General features: G+C 54.6%; 1 protein-coding gene across 1 annotated transcript; it reads right to left on the bottom strand.

Moving 5' to 3' along the window:
• Positions 1 to 2,194: 2,194 nt before the first annotated feature.
• On the bottom strand, positions 2,195 to 18,946 carry Ptpa (protein phosphatase 2 phosphatase activator). Its single transcript, XM_033758994.1, has 11 exons — positions 18,904 to 18,946; positions 13,908 to 14,005; positions 11,707 to 11,803; positions 8,821 to 8,914; positions 7,223 to 7,283; positions 6,957 to 7,082; positions 4,829 to 4,946; positions 3,761 to 3,860; positions 3,325 to 3,449; positions 3,183 to 3,256; positions 2,195 to 2,209 (listed from the first exon to the last, which is right to left on the bottom strand). Exons 1-11 carry the CDS (start codon positions 18,944 to 18,946, stop codon positions 2,195 to 2,197), a joined length of 951 nt encoding a protein of 316 aa, XP_033614885.1.
• Between the last annotated feature and the right edge of the window lie 144 nt (positions 18,947 to 19,090).

Below are 19,090 nucleotides of genomic sequence, written 5' to 3'. Positions count from 1 at the left end.
AAGAGAGAGAGAGAGAGAGAGAGAGAGAGAGAGAGAGAGAGCGCGAGCAGGCTGCAGTCCCGCAGTGACCCCAGGGGAATCGTGAGTCAGAGCAGCCATATTGAGCAGGAAATTACTCACAGACGCTGCGTTCCTGCCTCTCCACTCCCCAGAGAATCGGCCTTTTGTAAATGGTTCCTCTGTCAGTAACCGAGGGGGATGGGCGGGGTGGGGGAGGCTCTGCTCAGCGCCTTCCTGTCAGCTCCTTCCCTTCCAGCTGAAATCTGATCCCTCCCTTCCCAAAACTCCAAATTTAGAAGCCAGACTGAAACTGAAATTCTTTTCCTGCCTACCCTGGGCTCTTAAAGGCACCAGTGCTGCAATTCCTGAAGCAGCAGAAGCTCTGCAGGGTGGGGGGTCCTCACCCAGGATGCCCAGGGGTACGAGGGGTCCTGCAGAAGACTGGGCAGGGCAGCCAGGTTCCATCCCAACTTCAGTGTTTTCTTTTCTCTCAGTTGCACCAACCCTTAAGATTTCCAGATCTCCAGAGGCAGCACTACCCCCTCCTAAGCACAGAGCACAGCAGTCCCCGGCGGGTCTCCAGGCTTCGGAGCTCCAGGGTCCAGTAGGTAAGGCTGGGCCCCTCGCTCACTGACAGGGAGCCAACGCTGCCCACCCAGGGAAGCACAGGGCCTCTGAGGAAAGGACGCGGGGTGTGCTGCAACCAGCAACCACTCAGACCCACCCCCGCTGGGCAGGTGGGCAAAGGGTCCTTGGCCAGCAGCTCCTGGGCCAGCCCCTCCTAGCACCCACACTAACGCGACACCCATGGGCCCAGGCCCAAGTGAAAGCCAGGCTGTGCAGGGAAGGTGTGGAAAAGCCAAAACATGACAGCCAGCCTGCCCGCCCTCTCTCCCCACTGTCACAGTCAGGAACCAGAGATCAGTGTGCCTTTAGTGCCACCTAGTGGCTCCTAGGCCTGACTGCCTGCAGATGACCTGGGCCTCAAACTGGAGACGCTTCTGGGCTTTCACACCAGCCTAACCAACCAAGCAAACGAAAACTCAAAAGTTTCAGCATGAAACTGATTCTCCCAGACCCGGGAGTGTGGCCTGGCCTGGCCCCTTGTTAGACTCAGACAGGTACCCCAGGGTCTGAACAGCCACCGGGAGGAGTCTGGACAGCTTGGCCACGGGGCCTCAAGCAGGGAGTTCAGGGTAGACTCTGCCCCTGCTCTTCCTCCTCCTGGGGGATCCCCAGGCTCTGAAGACCCCCACACTCCACCACGGAGAGAGTGGTGTGTGACTGGCTCACAAGGCAGCAGCCAGGCTGCCCCTGAGTCCTTGTGACCTTGGGCCCGCGACTCTGCTGAAGGCAGCAGATCTTGAGAAGGAAGCTGTGGCCTCCCAGCCGTCAGCCCCAGCTCCATCTGCTGACTTGGAAAAAATGTGTCATTCCCCTCTGGCCCCTGGAGTTTGGCAGAAGCCTCAGTCGAATGCTGACCAGGAGGAGAGGGAGCCGAGGCTGCTAAGCAGGCTTCTCCCCTCCTGGAGGTGCTGAGAAGAGGCACCCAGGGGAGCACCCACCACGAGAAAGCCCCGGGGAGGCAGAGACACAGACGGGGCGGGCAGCAGACCACAGTGCCAGGGCACCCAAGCAAGTGAGCGGTGGCATAGGGAGAGAGGATGAACAGAAGCAAGGTCCGTGGAGCTGGGAGTCCCCAGGTTTCCTGTGCAATAGCCTGGCAACCAGCAACCTCTGGGCTTTAAACACAGGACCTGCCTGTTGTCCCCTAAGATTCTGGGTCAGAAAGTTGGGGTTAACGAAGTCTCCAGGCAATCTTTTTCTGGGGGGAGGGTACCGTGGCACCACTGAGCTAAATCCCTGGCCCCAGGCAATCTTGATGAATGGTCCAAGTCTTAGTCCCTCAGCCACCCTGTGAAGATGAAGACCTCCTGGCCGAGGCTAGTGCATCCGTCCCGAGAGCCGGGTGGGGCTTTGCCCTTTTTTACGGCGGGGGGGGGTCCTTCTCGGTCGTCCCCACTGGGCAGCACCTCCAGCTGCTCTACGCACCAGCCTCCGTCACCTGAGCCCAAAGACCACCAGGGCTCCCTCCTGCCCTGCCTCACCTCAGTGATGAACAGGATGCACTCCAGGAACATGTAGTCCTTGTGGTTCTCATTCACGGCCTTCTCATCCACGAAGTGCCTGGGCTCTAGGAACGGGTGATCTGGGAGGGACAGAAGCCCGGGGTTCAGAACCAGGCCCTCACACCCCTTGGGCACCCAGCCCGGCACACGGACACCCCTGAGAGCCACAGCCTCACACCCGACCTTGCAGGAAGGGTACAGGCTCTTGCCGTGTGGCCGACGGGTCTGTGAGCACCCCTCCCCGGCGGTGAGCCCACCAGGCTAACGGAGGGCTGGGGCGGGGCTCAGCCAGCAGGGCCCTGGGCTCAATGGCCAGTGTGAAAAAATGATAATCACGAAGCTGAAAAACTCCCCTCACCTAGACCCGGCCACTACGCCACAGCGGGGCCTGCTCCCCACAGCTGTGTGATGAGGTCGGGTAAACAAAGCCGCAGACTACGACTGAGTACTGAGTCTCACGCCGTAACCGTGAGGGACAACTGTTTTCAGTGTATCCTCTGCCCTGTTTACAGAACACGCTTCTTGTAAAAGCTATGTTAAATGTCGGCACGGTGCCCAGCCCAGGACATCTCCTGTATGGTCTGCTGTCTGGAAGGTGCCGAGTGACTGTGCCCCACGGAGCCCCACTCAGGCTCCGACTGCTGGGGCCGGGACAAAGGAGGTCAGCTTAGCTCCTGAGGCTCTGGGTCTGCACTGGGAACCCCAAGGACCATGTGGACAGGGCTGAGCACGCAGGCTTCAGGACTTCGTACATCAGAGGGACCGTGCGGCCGGGTAACTGGCCTGGCCCGGGCAGCTGGGCACCCAGAGAAGGGCTGCAGTGCAGGGGTGGCCCCGAGCAGATCCGAGCCCACAGCAAGCAGGCCCGGGCCCAGGCTCAGCACTCGGTGGCCCCTTGCACACAGCTCCACAGTAGCAATGGATGACGCTGGTCACCAAATGAGAGCCCCTCATTCCCCACAGTAGATGCCATGCCCCAGGCCACATCCCCTCCCACAGACTCCCACGGACTCCCACGGACTCCCACCACCCCCGCCAGCCACTCGGGCTCACAGCAGCAGGGCCACAGCCTGCAGCCTCCATAGGCAGCCGCTCTAATGCCTGCTTCACAAGCTGTTCCTGTCTGTCTGGAGCAGAAAGGAGGGGTACAGCCTGCACCCCTGGGTGAGGTCGAGGGTTGGCAGCTCCCCAGTACCTATCAGCTGCGAACTGCCCCAGATGAAGGGCAGGAACTGGAAGTCATCCAGGCCCCATACGCCTTGGCTGCCGGCCGGCTCCATCCTGTAGGTCTTTTGGAGTTTCCGCATGACCTCCAGGTACCTGCACAGGACGGGAGGAAGGCAGGGGCCAAAGTAAGGAAGTGACACCTACCTGTGTGGCTGCCGAGGTAAGAGCTCAGCTGCTGCACCCCAAACAGCAGGGCTCCCCAGTCCACCCTCGCTCTTCCAGCCGAGGAAAGACAAACCCTGGCTCAGAAAGTGGGTTTGCAGGGCCCAGCACGAGGGCCACAGCAGGCTTGGTGAGGATGATGAGAGCCCTGAACCACGCGTGAGAACCCTCCAGTGTCCCATCTGCAGCCAGACCGGGAGGAGGAGGAAGGCAGAAGAGACCCTGGGGCCCTCCCTCCTCACCGACTGAACACCTTGAAGACGATGGCAATCTGGTCATCCACCCGCAGCACCCCGATCTTGCAGAGGCAGCAGAGGAAAGCAGCGAAGGCCGCCTCATGCCCTGGGAAGAAAGACGCTGAAGTTGACAGTCAGAGAGGAGCTGGGAGTGTGTTCTTCATCTCCCTCGGACGAGGAAGGCCACTGTGGAGAGAATGGGCCTCTTCCCTGTCCGAAACGAACTCGGTCCTGCCCAGAGCCACCAGTGCTGTCATTCTACTGCTAGGAGCCCCAGATGCTGACACCGGACCAGGGTGGAGCCACTGGGCTACCCCACTGGGTTTACTCTGGGCGGTCACTATCCCTGTGAGGCACCAGGAAGACAGTGATGAACGGCCCTGCCCTCGGGGAGCAGACGATCTGCAGGGTGGCTGGGTGGTGACCATCCAGTCACTGCTATGGTCCTACCTCTGGAAGAAGGGCGGGGTCACTGGGATACCAAAGAAAGAAGTGGACGGAGCAGCAGCTCCTCCATTTTTGTAGAGTGGAGACTTCACCAAAGAAGGATCCCCAGGGCTCAGGGCCACCCCCAACCCAGGGAGCCCCTGTTTTTCCGGTGCCCATACAGTCCCCTCCCTCAAAGTCCAGTCACCATACGGACACGCCTGTAACCCCAGCACTTGGGAGGCTGATCACCACGAGTTTGAGGCCACCCTGAGCTACATATTGAGCTCAAGGCCAGCCTGAACTTCATAGTGAGACCCTGTCTCCAAAAAAGCCCAGTCAGCCTGGCCAAAATAGACAACAGAGCCCAAGAGCTCAGCCGCAGAGATCAGGCTGGGGGGCCAGAGGCACTGGAGAGAGGGAGAAACCACCAAAGCAGCACTCTCAGTAGTGTCGAGCTGCAGGAGGTACTCGAGAAATGGTCCCGAGTGACACTGCAGGGCTTGCAGACATCTTTAGAGAGCAGCAGTCAGCTCTGCACAGGCCACGCCAGCCCCCCTGCTGGCCCCCAAAACTACAGGGCTAGCAGACTCTTGCAGGGTTGGAGCAAGAAGCAAGCAGCCCCAGAAGGAAAGCAGGTGGCAGTACCTGTGCCATAGTCAATGCGTGTGGAGTTGCCCACGGCCTCCTTCAGGTAAACAGCCACTTCCGGCACGGCCGCAGCCAGATGGGTGGGAATCACTGTGGCCACCAAGTTTTCTGCTTCCTGATGACGCAAGAGACATAAAGTAGTGGTGGCAGATCAGGCAGCATCTCCCTCGTAGGGCAGGGGCGGCACTGTGCTGACGGTCACGAGGCTGGGACGTGCGCCCTCATAACAGACCACCTTGGGCAGCTCAGCACCTGCTGTCCCCTGTCAGCACTGGGGGTCAGGACTATCGTCCCGATAGTCACCATCTCCCTCCACACCCGCAGGGCAGCAAGACCCTGTGCCATGAATCCAGTCAGCAAAGGGGGTGTCCTGAGCATTAAACGTTTTTTTTTTAAACTTTGGGACAGTGTCTCGCTAAATTGTCCAGCCTGGCCTTGACTTGTGATTCTCCTGCCTTTGCCTCTCCAGTCACTGGGATCAGAGATGTGTACCACTGTGTCCAGCCAAGTGGCATTCTTTACAGTGGCCAAAATAAAATGTTGGTCAATGGTGGAAGGAACAAACTGTGACACATTCCTACGATGGAATACTACAACTCAAAGAAAAAGATCTGTCACTGTACACAACGTGGACAAACCTCACATGTGTAAAATCAAGCGGAAAAACCCAGCATTGATACGAAGCTCAAAAACAGCTAAAAAAAAAAAAAATCGATGTATGGTGTAGAAATCAGGGTTGGTCCCGGGAAGGCTCGGATACAGAGATGGACATTCTATAGTTTAACATGGGCGATGGTAAAAACATGGAGAAATCCATCAAGCTGTAAAGCCAGGACCCGGCATCCTTCTCTGCTGGACCTTAACGCAAGTCTCCTGCAAACACTGGAGCAGATGCACCGCAGCCCCCCTAGCACAGCGCTTGCTGAGCCCCAGGGGCTGCGTCTGCCCACCAAGCTCAGCTGGACCTGGCACAGGAACCTCCTGAACTGCTGGCGGCCACCTGCACCCCAGGCTCACCCCGGCCGCAGTGGGGCGCGGCCCAGAGCCTGGCTCTCTGCTCTGAACGGGTGATGTCTTCAGAGATAAGCACAAGAACACCTGAAAGGGTGCAGAAGTCCTGCCTGCCCAGCCCCAGCCGGGAAGGTGAGCGAGACCTGTCCCCACAGGACCCCAGGACCCCACGAGGTGCGGCACATGAGACCACGTGCCACGAGGAGCCGCTATCTACTTCCCACGAGAGCCCCCGATGCGCTTCTCAGACGAAGCAGGTACTTTTAGTTTTATTTTTGGTACCGGGGATCCAACTCGGGACCTTGCGCTTGCGAAGCAGGCGGCGGAACCACTGAGCTAAATCCCCAGCCCTAGGTACTTTTACTTTTGCTTTTATCTTTTTTCTCTCGTTTCTCCCATACCCATTCACCCTGCACTTTTCAAATAAACTTTTGGCCCTGTGTTTGGCTTATCTCGCCCAATTCTTTGCCGGAGGCGAGAAGGACCACGAATAAATACCTCTGACTGTGGGGTAACAAACACTTCGCCCCCTACAAAGCGGCAGACACCGTTCACCTCCCGCTTTTCGCCACAAGGCGGCGCACCGTGCACAGCCTCACGGGGGCTTTTCTCTAACCAGTGCCCTAGACAGCGTCCTGGCTCTTTTCACAGCTGCACAGCATTCCAGAGTGGCTGCGCAGGTGTCTTTCAGTGAGCCTTGCAGATGGGCCCATCTGCTGCTAATATAATGACTTAATAAGCAGCCTTGTGGCTGGGGGTGGAGAGCCCGAGGTTCCATCCCAGCATTACCGATCAATTAACCAACCAACCAAGGAGTGCCTCATGCAGCCAGGCATGGTGGTACATGTCTGTACTCCCAGGGGAGGCCGAGGCAAGAGGATCACCACAAGTTCAGGGCCAGTCTGAACTACAGAGTGAGACTGTCTCAAAAAAGAAACAAGAAAGAGAAAGAGAAAGGTCCCACGCAAAGGGCTGTGTACCATGGTACTTCCCAGATGAGAAGGAGGCTGGGACATGGGTGAGTGCGTGGTATCCGGTAACGGGGCGGCCCTGTTAACAGTGCCTGTGATGCTTGCCCTTCCCCACCAGCGCCGCCCCACCGCAGCAGCCTCACCTCGTTGAGCTTGGCGTACCAGGTTCTGAAGGCCTTGTTCCCAAAGCGTGAGGGCTGGTCCACCGGAGGGGTCTCGTCAATCCACCTGTCCAGGGTGTTGAGAAGAGTGACCAGCTTCTCAATGGCCTGTGGGTGAGAGGTCCAAGCCAGTGACCAGGGGTCCAGCTGCTGCAAGGCGGTGGCCAGTGTGACAGCTGTGCCCTGTGCTCCCTCGGCTCCTCTGCCCCCATCCCCCGGTCGTGAATAGGCAGCAGCTCAGGGGGTACCGGGAGCTCGCCAAGGGAGGAGCAGCAGGCCGACAGGGTCAGGCAGGCGGCCGAACTGCCCCTAGAGCCAGCCGACCCAGGAGGGACTGTGGGACAAGCACAGCCTCCCACCTGACCTTTAAGACAAGTCTATTCAGGCCCTTAGCCTGATACACAGTACCTACCCTTGCAGGATACAGAAATGTGAGAGGAAGAAAACAGTGGAGATAGACATTGTCTACTTACTTACCTTTCTGTCTCTGAGATGAGGACTTGCTGTGTAGTCCAGTACTGAGCTTGCTGTGCAGCCCAGGCTGTCCTCAAACTCCCAAACTCCCTGCCTCAGCCTCCCAAGTGCTGGGATTACAGTCAGGAACCACCAACTGCACCTGACTACCACCACCCACATTTCAACACATCTTGTTTCATCTCTTTTGGCAGGGTATGAAGATGGAACCCGAGAGCACTGAGCTACTTTCTCTTTATATATTTTATATTATTTATATATATAGATATATATCTATATATATATTTTTTTTTTTTTTTGGTTTTTTGAGACAGGGTCTCACTATATAGTTGAGACTGACCTGGAACTCACTATGTAGCCCAGGCTGGTCTCGAACTCACAGCGATCCTCCTGCCTCAGCCTCCGGAGTGCTGGGATTACAGGCATTAGCCACCACACCCGGCTTCTTTATACTTAATTCTGAAGCAGGGTTTTTTTTTGCTAAATTGCCCAGGCTAGGCTTGAATTTGCAATTCTCCTGCCTCAGCCTCCTGACCAGCTGGAATCACGTGTGTGCCAGCACTGCCTGCTATTTTGTATTCATACACTATTAGGTGTGTGGTTTAGATCCAAGATGTCCCAGAACTCCAGAGGTGGGGCTTGTGGACAGCGATGAGACTGTGGGGAGCCACATCCCTCTGTGGGTGAATTCACAGCAAAGTGTGCTGTCAGGGGTGGGTCCAGTCCCAAGAGGCAGGTGGACGGGGTGACCCAGAAGGTGACCCTTGTCCCTGCAGCCATGGCGTGAGCAGCCTTGTCTGCCACGCCCACCCATTGTGCTGCTTCTACCTTGGAGCCAGCCAACCGTGGACTCAAATGCGCTGACGCTAAAATAAACCCCTCCTTTAAGGCAGGCATGGAGTGCTGTGCCTTGGTGCTGGTGCTAGGAAGGCACAGGTACCCACGGCAAGGACTCGCAAGGCAGAGGCGCAGCCGTGAGCTCAGAAGCTTCCATTTCCAGTTCTTCATGGCCCGCATGAGGCACAGTGGCTGCGAGGCAATGCCCAACCATGCCTCCCTCCACGGCGACTCTCACCAGAGCACTGTCGCACAGGGCTGACCCACGGTCACTGGTTCTGAGGGCTCCCACTGTCAAATACGTGGGGTGCTTCCCAAGTCGCCACTACAGATGACGCCACGGGACCAAGCTTACGGAAGGGCTGGGGAGGGGAGTGGGGCAAGAGCCCAGCTCTTTCCCTTTCCCACAGAAAACAGCCCAGGAACTGGGAATGGAGGCACAGGTTCGAGAGGCAACAGGACAGAGAACATGACAGGGGAGGAAATCGGATGGGACATCAGCCCCAAAGCAGGTCCACGAGGGAGGATGCAGTACGGTTTAGGGAAACAGGCCAGCGCCGAGGACTGCAGGAAAATGCTGCAGAGCAGTTCAAAATCAGGCTGCCCTGCCAGGAAGCCATCGCCCGTGTCTACAGGCAAAAGCAGCTTAAGGAGAAACGTCGGCTGGGCGCGGTGGTGCATCCTGTAATCCCAGCACTCTGAAAGGCTGAGAGAGGACTGCCCAACCCAGGCAACTTGGTGAGACCTCGTCTCAAAATTAAACATTAAAAACCCCGAGGTGACGCTGTGACCCAGGGGTAGAGCGCTCCTGCGGAACTCGCACGGTGACACCCACAGCTTAGGCTGTGCCGGGACTGCAAGGCGCCAAGCGCAGGCTCCACGGGGTGCAGCGTGCCCAGACGCCGCCTCCCTTCCCTTCCCCTCCCCTCCCCTCCAATGGGGCGCAGGTGCGGGGAGACGTCTCCTGCAGGGGGCGCACTTGCCCTTTAACACCAGCCTGAGGGCGGAGGGCGGGGGCACAAGCCACCTTTTCCTTGAAATGTGACAGCAGGTGCTGCCACAGCCTGGCTTTTGCTCCACAGTCCTGACCTCCTGAGGCAACTGCATCTATGGTCCCCAGGGAACCCAGTGTCAACAGGCACAGAGGGGGCAAGGCAGGCCGTTGGAAGCCAGCGTGCAGGCCGTGGTTAACCAGGGCTCTGCTCCCTCGGCTGCCCGTCTGTCTGGCCTGGCGGGAGGGGGAGGAGGACTGCAGGGCACAGACTGTGGGCCCAACCCTGGGGGCACAAAGGCAAATATGAGCCCCACTCCACCGAACTGGTGCTTTCCTTCTGGATTTCATGGACCAGGAAAATCTCCCCTCAAGTATTTCTAGCCAACTTTTTATTCTGCCCCCTTAGCATTAAAACAAACAAAAAAATAATCGTTTCATCTACGGTCACCTTTGTTTTGTAAAACTCAATGCTGGCTCCCGAATGGTAGGGCAGGCATCATCAGAGACCACAGCTTCCAGTCACAGAGCACACGAACAACCCTGCCCTGCACCTCTGCTCTCTGGAGCTCCAGCTGCCATCTGTGCAGTGGGAGGCCGAGGGAAGAGAGCTCTGCACCTGACCACCACCACACACCCTGAACCACACCTGCTGCTACCGCTGACAGCCCTGGGCAGCAACTGGGCGGCGGGGGGAGACCACGTCAGCCACCTCTGTGCCCCGAGGGAGGGGAACAGCACAGGCAGCTGGGCACGTGGACACGGGGCAAAGACGCTCCAATGGGGGTCTCCGTGATCTGTTCCCACGCTACAGATGAGGACACGGGTCAGACAGGACAAGGTGACTCGGCTCTGAAGTGGCACTCGGTAAACACTCCTGACTCCAGAGCTCCAACACACAAACGCGCTGCCATCCTGCCAGAGCAACAGCTCTTTCGGAAGACGGCAACTGACCGGTGTGGACATCCTGCAGTCTCAGGCAACTGAGGGACCCCAAAGGGATCTGGCGGACAACCTTTTGCTGGGATAATTACACCACTGCCCTTTAATCAGCTCTGTGACAGCCCGGCCCAGAGAGCAGCTGGGCATCCTCTGCAACAGGCCCCAGAAGAACATTCTCCTCCTCTGCCAGCCTGTGCCCCGAGCCATGCCCAAGAAGCTGCCCGGCCCCAGCAGAGTGGACAGAACAAGCCCGGGCCACCAGCAGCCAGCGTGGGCCATTAAGAGGTGGGCGGACAGGGTTGTGTCGGCCTCGGGACACATGGAGAAACTGGGCCAGGGCAAGCAGCCTGTGGGTGTGGCCAGAGGGTGGGTAGCTCAGGCGCTGCTGTCTTAGATAAGAGGCTCAAGGTGGCTATGGGCCAAATGGGCCATGACCTAGGAGGCCACTGGGCCCTAGTCCTGGGAGATGGCACTGCGACAGCCAATAGCCTGCAAGACCACAGCCTCCAACGGCCCCGCCTGGCCGCAGGCCCTGGCTTCCTGCTTGAGCAGCCTGGGTCGAAGAACTACAAAGCAGGGCTGGGGATTTAGCTCAGTGGTGCCACTGCCTGCCTTGAAAGCACAAAGTCCTAAGTTTGACTCCAGTACAAAGGAAAAAAAAAGAACCACAAAGCACACACACGGGCAGTGTGAACCCCAAGGTGGGGGGAAAAGCACACACCCCGACTCAGCACTGCCACTGCAGGCAGAACCCTCAGGAAGGCAGGCCACAGACGTGTGACCGGACCCTTCAGAGCGGCACCCACAGTGGGGCTTTCGTGGCAGCCGCTTACACCGCAGCAGAGAAGAAGCTCCCAGTGCCCTGAGAAGTGTGCTGGCACTGGGGATGCCCAGGAGCTGGGCATGAGGCAAAACCGGGAGAGGTCAGCTTTTGTGTTCAGTTATGTACATTTATTTCCCCAGTGATCTCTCCAGGAATGTGGTTACTTCTTTTGGTTTGGTGTTTGGGGTACCAGGAATTGAACCCAGGGCCTTCGCACTGAGCTACCTCCCCAGCCCTTGTTTTAGATAGAGTTTCAATAAGTCACTAAATTCCCCAGGCTGGGCTCAAACTTTCATTCCTCCTGCCTCAGCCTCTCAGACTGCTGGCACCGCAGGCGTGCACCGCCACACTGGATGTCATCTTTTTTCATTTTGAAAAGTACATAATAACACATTAGGGGTGGGTGCAGCTCAGTGGGAGTGTTTGTATGCTTGAGCCTCTGGGTTCGACCCCCAGCATGGCAAACAAAACAAAACACTAGTTAGCAGAAAGACAGGCTTTTAAACCATGTTTGCCTTGATGCCCGTTACAAATATTTGTATACTCAGATCTAAAACAGGAGAGCAAAAATAAATAAACAAAACAGGAGAGCAATGTCAGCAAGTCAAACACACACGTGCTCAGGCATGCGTCCTCCGCGTGGCCCGAAGTGTGCAGCCGCCCACCTGCACCCACCTCAGAGACTACGTACTCCACGCTCAGCTTCTTCCCCTTCACACCTTCATTGAGGGTGAGGATGAATCCGATGTAGTCAGCGTACGCCTACCAAAGAGAGGGTGTGGGGCCGGCAGACAGTAAGCGCCCGGGCTCCCACCCGGCACAGCGGTAAACAGCTACTCCCCAGTGCCGACCCAGCGACCCGACCTCCAGCCAGCCCACTGAGAGCCCACCATGGCTCCGGCAGCCTTTCTGTGACATCCCATGAGGACGGCACTGCTGCTCCCACCCTGAGGAGGCCAACTATCCGGGAGAAGGGATTGGCCCAAGTCCTCCTCAGACATGGAGCTGGGAGCCCACCAGCCCCTCCCCAAAGCTGAGGCCCGAGTGTTCCCCACCACACTATACCACCAGGAGGACAAGGCCACCACCAGGAGTCCCAGGGACATGGCCAGTCCCTCCCCCAGCTCAGGCACAGGCTGCGGTGCAGTTGCCCAAGAAGGAGCTGCTCCCTGCCTAGGGCCAGGCCCAGCCGTTTCCAGCTTCCAGTTTGGCCCTTTCCTCCATGCTGGGCTGGCGGGGAGCAGAAAGCTGAGGTGCAGGCCTCAGGGGAGGCAGACGCTAGGGGCAAGGGACTCCTGCCTGGTCTTGTTTCTTCTTCATTCCTACTTCCCCTTGCTTGCTTTTTTCCTCCTCATTAAAACCCGGGACCAGTCCTGAGAAGCAGCATGGTCTCTAGAATGGAACAGTCCTACCCCAGGACCCTCCAGCAGACCACGTGTGTCTCCCCAGCCCAGGGAAACTGTCCTTCAAAGTACACTAGGAGGCTGGGCATGGTGGCACATGCCTGTAATTCCAGCACTCAGGAGGCTGAAACAGGAGGATCACTGTGAGTTCAGAACAGCCTGGGGTACACAGTGAGTTCCAGGTCAGTCTCAACTACATAGCGAGACCCTGTCTCAAAAACAAAAAACAAAAAACAGAAAACAAAAAAAAGGACACTAGGAGGAGGGCCAGGGATTTAGCTCAGTGGTGCCATGCCTGCCTCGAAAGCAAAAGATCCTGAATTTGATCCCTGATATCAAAAAACAAAACAACAAGAACAACAACAAAAAAAAACAAAAAACAAAAAACAGAGAAACAAAGTACAACGGGAGGCAAGGGCCAGGGTCAGGTTTGGGTTCAGGTGAACAAGCGGTTCAGGGCGTTTGGCTCCCAGAGGTATTTGGCAACAACAACTGGGGAAAGGAACCAGGGGAGATGTCACAGGCATCATCCACCTGTGACGTGACTGGTGCTAAGCCTGAGAAACTCAGAGGCAGAGCAATGACCACAGGCAGAGATGAGGAAAGGACCCGAACTGGGACAGTGGGGCAGCTGATGGGACTGAGGTGTCTAGCCTGTGAGGACTCAGAAAAGGCGTGATAACCATCTCACAATATTCAGAGTGCAGGCTTGTGAAAGAGGGAAGCTCAGCTATCCCAAGCCCTATGGAGAGCCAGACACGGATGCCTTGGGGCCCGGGCTCAGGGCGAGCACTGCAGACGCAACATGGAGAACCCACCAAGTATTCAGGGCCCTGTGCCTGCCAGTCTGTCCGTCCGTCTGTCCAGTGACACTACCCACCCAGCTGACCAGACCAGGCCTAGATAGCTGCCTGGAAATGGGCCCAAAGCCTTCCCTGAGCATCTGAAATTCTTCTCAGGCTCCGTCTTTCCACAGACTGGAACACGGGCCTGGAAGCCACAAGCTGTTGTCCTCTGCCCACCATTGCTGAGCAGCAGAGAAAGTCGGTCTGCCGCCCTGTGCACCGGGCCCAGCTCCAGCTATTTTCAGTCACGGCCCTTTCTCCCTCAGTACGCTAGCTCCCGCCTCTGCTTTTACTGCGGCCAAGAGGGAGTGCCCACCATCACTTCGGACACCCAGGTTCAGCCAGAACAACAGGACCCAAAGGGTACAGCTCGGACAACTAGAGGGGGCTCCCCAGGGGCCACCAGAGCCCTGGCCCCAAGACTCTGCTGACAGAACATCTGAGGGCCACCCCTGCGGAAGGGACAGCCACCTCCCGTCTTCCCTCTCCCTGACTCCGACAGCTCAAGTGCCAAGAGCGAGCCAGCCCAGCTCAGTGCCCGATCATGCCAAGAAAAGCACTGTCTGAAAAGCCCAGGTCCTCAGCCCAGTTCTGATGCCCAGGTGTAGGCCCCGGTACCTGAGATCGCTTCCATTTGCCCATGTCCGGAACTGTGTGGATCTCCTTCTTTGGAATGATGAAGTTCTGTGTGGCTGGAGGGGTCTCCTCCGAAGACTCTTAAGAAAGGAACAGAGAAGGCAGTGAGGGAAACAGAATCCACCCCACCGCCCAGTTCACTACCCTTCTCTTTCTCTTTTTCCTTTGTAACATTTTTGTATTTGTACTTATTTGTGGTTCAAAACGAATACATTCACCACGGAGAGGAGAGCTGGCACACATACCAGGGCATCTTAGTCCTTTTTATTTCCCCTTTCTCTCTCCTGCCTCCATCCCTAGATCCATCTGCAAAAGATCTCTTTCATTCTTAAGCCAAGACCCCAACACCTGAGCCTGAGCAAGACCAGACTCATCCTCCAGGACAGAGTGATGTGTGTCGACCTGACCCACTGGCCTCCTGCCTTCCTAGCTCTGCAAGGAATAAAAAGCCAGTCAGCGATGGTGTCTTCAATAACCATGCCCTCGACTCCTGCTCGCCTACCTGACAGGACAATCAAAAGGAAAAAATAAGACACATTGCACCAAGACTGGACAACACCATCACCAACCTCCCGAACGAGCAAAGACAGGTGACACGCATGTGACCTCCTGCCCAGGTAGGCTGGCAGCCCAAAGTCACCTGATGCTGATTTGGGAGGGGAAATGGAACTGTCTGGACATCCACGGAAGTGTAAGTCAGCAGGGCCTGCTAAGGGGCAGCTCAGCTCTACCCTATGAGTAAAAACTGCACATAGGCTCCACGGGGCCAACAGTCCTGCCGACGGCCTCCACCACCAGCTGCGCTCACAGACACACAGGCTGCTCACCGCATGGCATCAGAACTGACACAGCTGGGGATCCAGCTCAGTGTTCTGTCACCTGCCTCACAAGCACAAAGACCGGAGTTCAATCCCTGGTATCAAAAAAATAAAAAGCAGAACTGATACATATAATGGAGCTCTCCAGAGCTCTTGAAAGGAATAAAATCCATACTATAGATTCCCATGAAAAGGAATTTCTGTCTTTCCTGTGAAAGACATCCCACATATTAAAGAGAAGAAAAAACGACACTGTGTCACATTCAGTATAATCTCTTTTTTGGCAAAAACTGAGGCCTCATATAAATAATACACGTATCAGGATACACACTGGAAAAAAATCTATGGTTTAAACAACAAAGGTGCTTATGGTCATCCAACTTGCTATCCTCCTGTCTCAGCCTCAAAGTACCTGGGATTTCAGGCATGCACCACACGCTTGGCAAGACTTCTACTTTTAAAGCATGTATTACTTTTAACAAGCATGTGGTGCTTTTACAATAGGGGGAGATACAAAATTTTATTTTTTATTTTATTTTATTTATTTATTTTTTTGTACCAGGGATTGAACTCAGGTCCTTGTGATTGAAAGGCAGACGCCGGAACCATTGAGCTAAATCCCTGGCCCAGGTACACAATTTTAAATGGAAATTTTATTATTTCCAGAAGTCTAGGGAAAAGGAATACTCAATACTGTTGTATGTGTTGACATCAAGGCCAATTTCACACCAAAACCAGAACTACATTTTAACCACACCACAGGACTCCCTCCACTGAGTGACAGTGGGAGATACAAGCCCTGTCCCTTATTCATAATTTCAAAATCCAAAATGCTCCAAAACCCAAAGTGACTTTTTTTCAGTACCAGAGATCGAGATCAGGACCTTACACTTACGAGGCAGGCGAGGTGCCACTGAGCTAAAGCCCTGGCCCTCAAAGTGGCTTTTCAAAAAGCCTATCATAAGCTCATCTAGAACCGAACCAAGTGACAGGAGGACATTTACAAGCTATGTGTAAACCATTTAGAAAGGGTATTTATGTTTTGCTGAAATAATTTTGACTATAGGGTGATATTTCCCAAACTATGAGCAACTCCAAATTCTAAAATATACCACTTCACCAGTTTGCAATAAGGAATTTGTAGGGCCGCCGCTTGCCTCACAAGTGCAAGATCCTGAGTTTAGTCCCCAGTACCAAAAAAAAAAAAAAAAAAAAAAAAAAAAAAAAAAAAAGCAATAAGGAGTTTGTGGATCTTCATCCACAATTACAGATGTCCTAGGTTAGTAAGCATTTCCTTTTTTGGGGGGGCAGGGTCTTGCTATGTAGTTCATGCTGGCCCCAAATTCAAGGTGATCCTCCAGACTCAGCCTCCCTAATGCAGGGATTACAGGAGTGTGCCACCGTGCCTGGCTAGCATTTCCTTTAAAGATGCAAATTCTCGGGCCAGGGATTTAGCTCAGTGGTTTGGTCCCCTGACTCGCAAGTGTAAGGTCCCAAGTTCGGTTTCTGGTACAAAAAAAAAAAAAAGATGCAAACTCTCAGCCAGGTGTGGTGGCACACGCTTGTAACCCCAGCACCTGAGAGGCTGAGGCAGGAGGACTGCCACCAGTGAAAGCCAGCCTGAGCTACATATAAGTCTAAATCCAGCCTAAACTGCACAGCAAGACCCTGTCTCAAAATTAATTAATTAATTAATTAATTCTCGAGACCTGTGAAGGACAACCAGTCACTTAACAAAACATAAAGTCACCGACACTGCCTTCCTCCCAAAACCTAGCTGCATAGAGAAAAAAGGACAGGGACCGAGGAAGGTTCTCAAACATGTTACATTTGGGGGCTAGAGACTGCCTGGAGATACCTGAGAACAGGAAACGTGCTAAGAGATCTGGAGACCTAAGGAGATGGACAATGCCTAACTCAAAGTGCCGAAGGCCTCTCCCTCCTCCCCCACAAACCTGTTCACTGGGCTGTAACTGAGGCTCCTACTATTAGTAAATTGCTACTTTATTAAGTAAGATGCTAAATAATAAGCTTTGAACGCTTGGGCTGGTAACCCAACCGCATTGTTTTTATGGGAAAATGTGTTCCGCATTCCAAATAATCAATTTGCAAATAAACTCTGGAAACAGACAGCTCTTCCGCACACGCATGTGAAGAAACTGCTCCCTGCAAGGAACAGCCCTCCAAACATGACACAGGCAAGAAGCCACACTGCAAAACACTGCCAAAACACACAAGTTGCCAGAATACACAACCCCAACTCACAAGTTTTCGAAGACAAGACTGTGAAAAATGAGGTCCCACCCACAGTCTCTTCAGCCTTCAATCTGTCTCTGACAAAGGACACCCTTGAACTCCCAGTATGATAGCAATAACCAGAGCTTTAAAGATGTTCCTTAAAAAAAACCCAATAAAACCCAAGAGTATCCTGGATCATCATCTACCGCTGGGAAACAGGTGTACACGTTCGACCTGTACATGGCTGAGAAGCACAACAATCGGGGTTCAGCGACTACCCACCACGTCCCCCAGTTTCTCACATCTCCGGCAGGAACACATACAGCTCCATGAAGAAAGTATCTTCATTTTAAAAGACACCTCCTGGGTGTGGTGGTGCACCCCCGGCATCCAGCACTCAGGAGGCTGAGGCAGGTGGATCACTGGGAGTTCAAGGCTGCAGCCTGAGCTACATAGTGAGTTCAAGGCCAGCCTGACCTACATAATCAGACCCTGTCTCAAAAAAACTAAATAAATAAAAGATACCTGAGGCTCACAGTGGCTATGACTCACCAGCCAAGATCCAAAGTTTCAAACACTGCACTGTCTAAGCAGAACTTCTTTCCTTTTTTTCTTTTTGAGACAGGGTCTCACTATGTAGTTGAGACTGACCTGGAACTCACTATGTAGCCCAGGCTGGTCTCGAACTCACTGTGATCCTCCTGCCTCAGCCTCCCAAGTGCTGGGATTACAGGCGTGCACCACCACACCCAGCAGAACTTCTTTCCACTGACCCAAAAAGTCGCTTCAAACTTCTGGCCACCTCTGGGGGGACATGTGGATCTCTGCAGGAGCCATAGGTAACCCCTGTGGACCTTTCTCTCTCAGCACTCAGGTTTCCCCCATTCATCACCAGAATCACGTGCATGTCACTGATGAGTGTGACTGCTCTGCATCTCACCTCTCCTGATGTCATCGCCTGATCATCAGGCAATGATCAGGATGACATCTTCCTGTCATAATCCTGATGTCATGAAGGCACACTCGCAAAGGTTTGGTACAAACTAAAACAAATGGGGCTGGCGAGTTGGGTCAGTGGTGCCACTGCCTGCTTCACAAGCACAGGTCCCAAGTTCGATCCTCAATTCCAAAAATAAATTAACAAACAAATGTCTGCTTTCGAATTCCCCAACAGATCAAATTCGGCACTTTGCTCATCATTTGGCGGGGGGCAGATAGTAGAAAACGCCTCTTCTGATTTTCAAAATTCCTCCCTCCTGAGACCCAGGGCAGAAGAAATATCAAGTGCTTTCAAAACATTAGCCGTGGAGGGCTGGGGATTTAGCTCAGTGGTTCCACTGCCTGCCTCCCAAGCTTAAGGACCGGAGTTCGATCCCAAACTCGATCTCCGGTATCAAAACAAACAAACAAACAAACATTAGCTGTGTTTGGCTAAGCTTTTGGCTACGGTCCAAATTTTCAATGTTATCTATATCCAGTTCTTCTTTGCTCAAAGGAGGTCAGCAAGTAGTCTTCTCCTTCTCCAGGAAAGGGATCTGTGTACTATGATCCTTCCCTGGTATCTCCATCCCAGTTATCTGAGCCGAGCTAAAAAGAGGCCACAGTGCAAACAAAAGTTACAGAGACGCCAGTCACTCATCTCCTTGCAAAACCAGCCTTTCTAAATTAATGGTTTAGACACCAATGGCAGTTTCTCCCCATAAACTCTCAGCCACTGAAACCCAGAGTCCAGCCTCCAAGGAGTGTGGAGGAGGCTGAAACAGGGCAAGGCAGGCCCAGGCTCATCCCAGTAAGCTCCAATGAAAAAGGCAGACTCCTGAATCTCTTTCGCCCCCATCGCTGGCAACTGTTCCACCAGGTCAGGAGCTTCACCGAAACACACGCTGCCCAAATGTGGAAAAGGTGCCCTCTGCAATGCATACCTGACGCCGGCTCGGGCAGCCCGGGCTCTTCCCTTCGGTTCATGCCCTTCCCCCATTCCTCCCAGCTCCTCTTCCCTAAGGCCCAGCAACTCCTTTCCCTCCCCGGAGCCCATCAGCCTTTGCCTCCCCCAGTTCTCCATCTCGGGATCCGAGGCCCCCACTTGGGAGTCCCACATCTCTTCCCCGC

This window comes from Fukomys damarensis, unplaced genomic scaffold (genome assembly GCF_012274545.1).
Source record: "Fukomys damarensis isolate Sample0158 unplaced genomic scaffold, DMR_v1.0_HiC HiC_scaffold_36, whole genome shotgun sequence".
Classification (NCBI taxonomy): Eukaryota; Metazoa; Chordata; class Mammalia; order Rodentia; family Bathyergidae; genus Fukomys; species Fukomys damarensis.
Note: the sequence above shows the minus strand (reverse complement) of the source record. Positions and strands in the feature narration are given on the sequence as shown.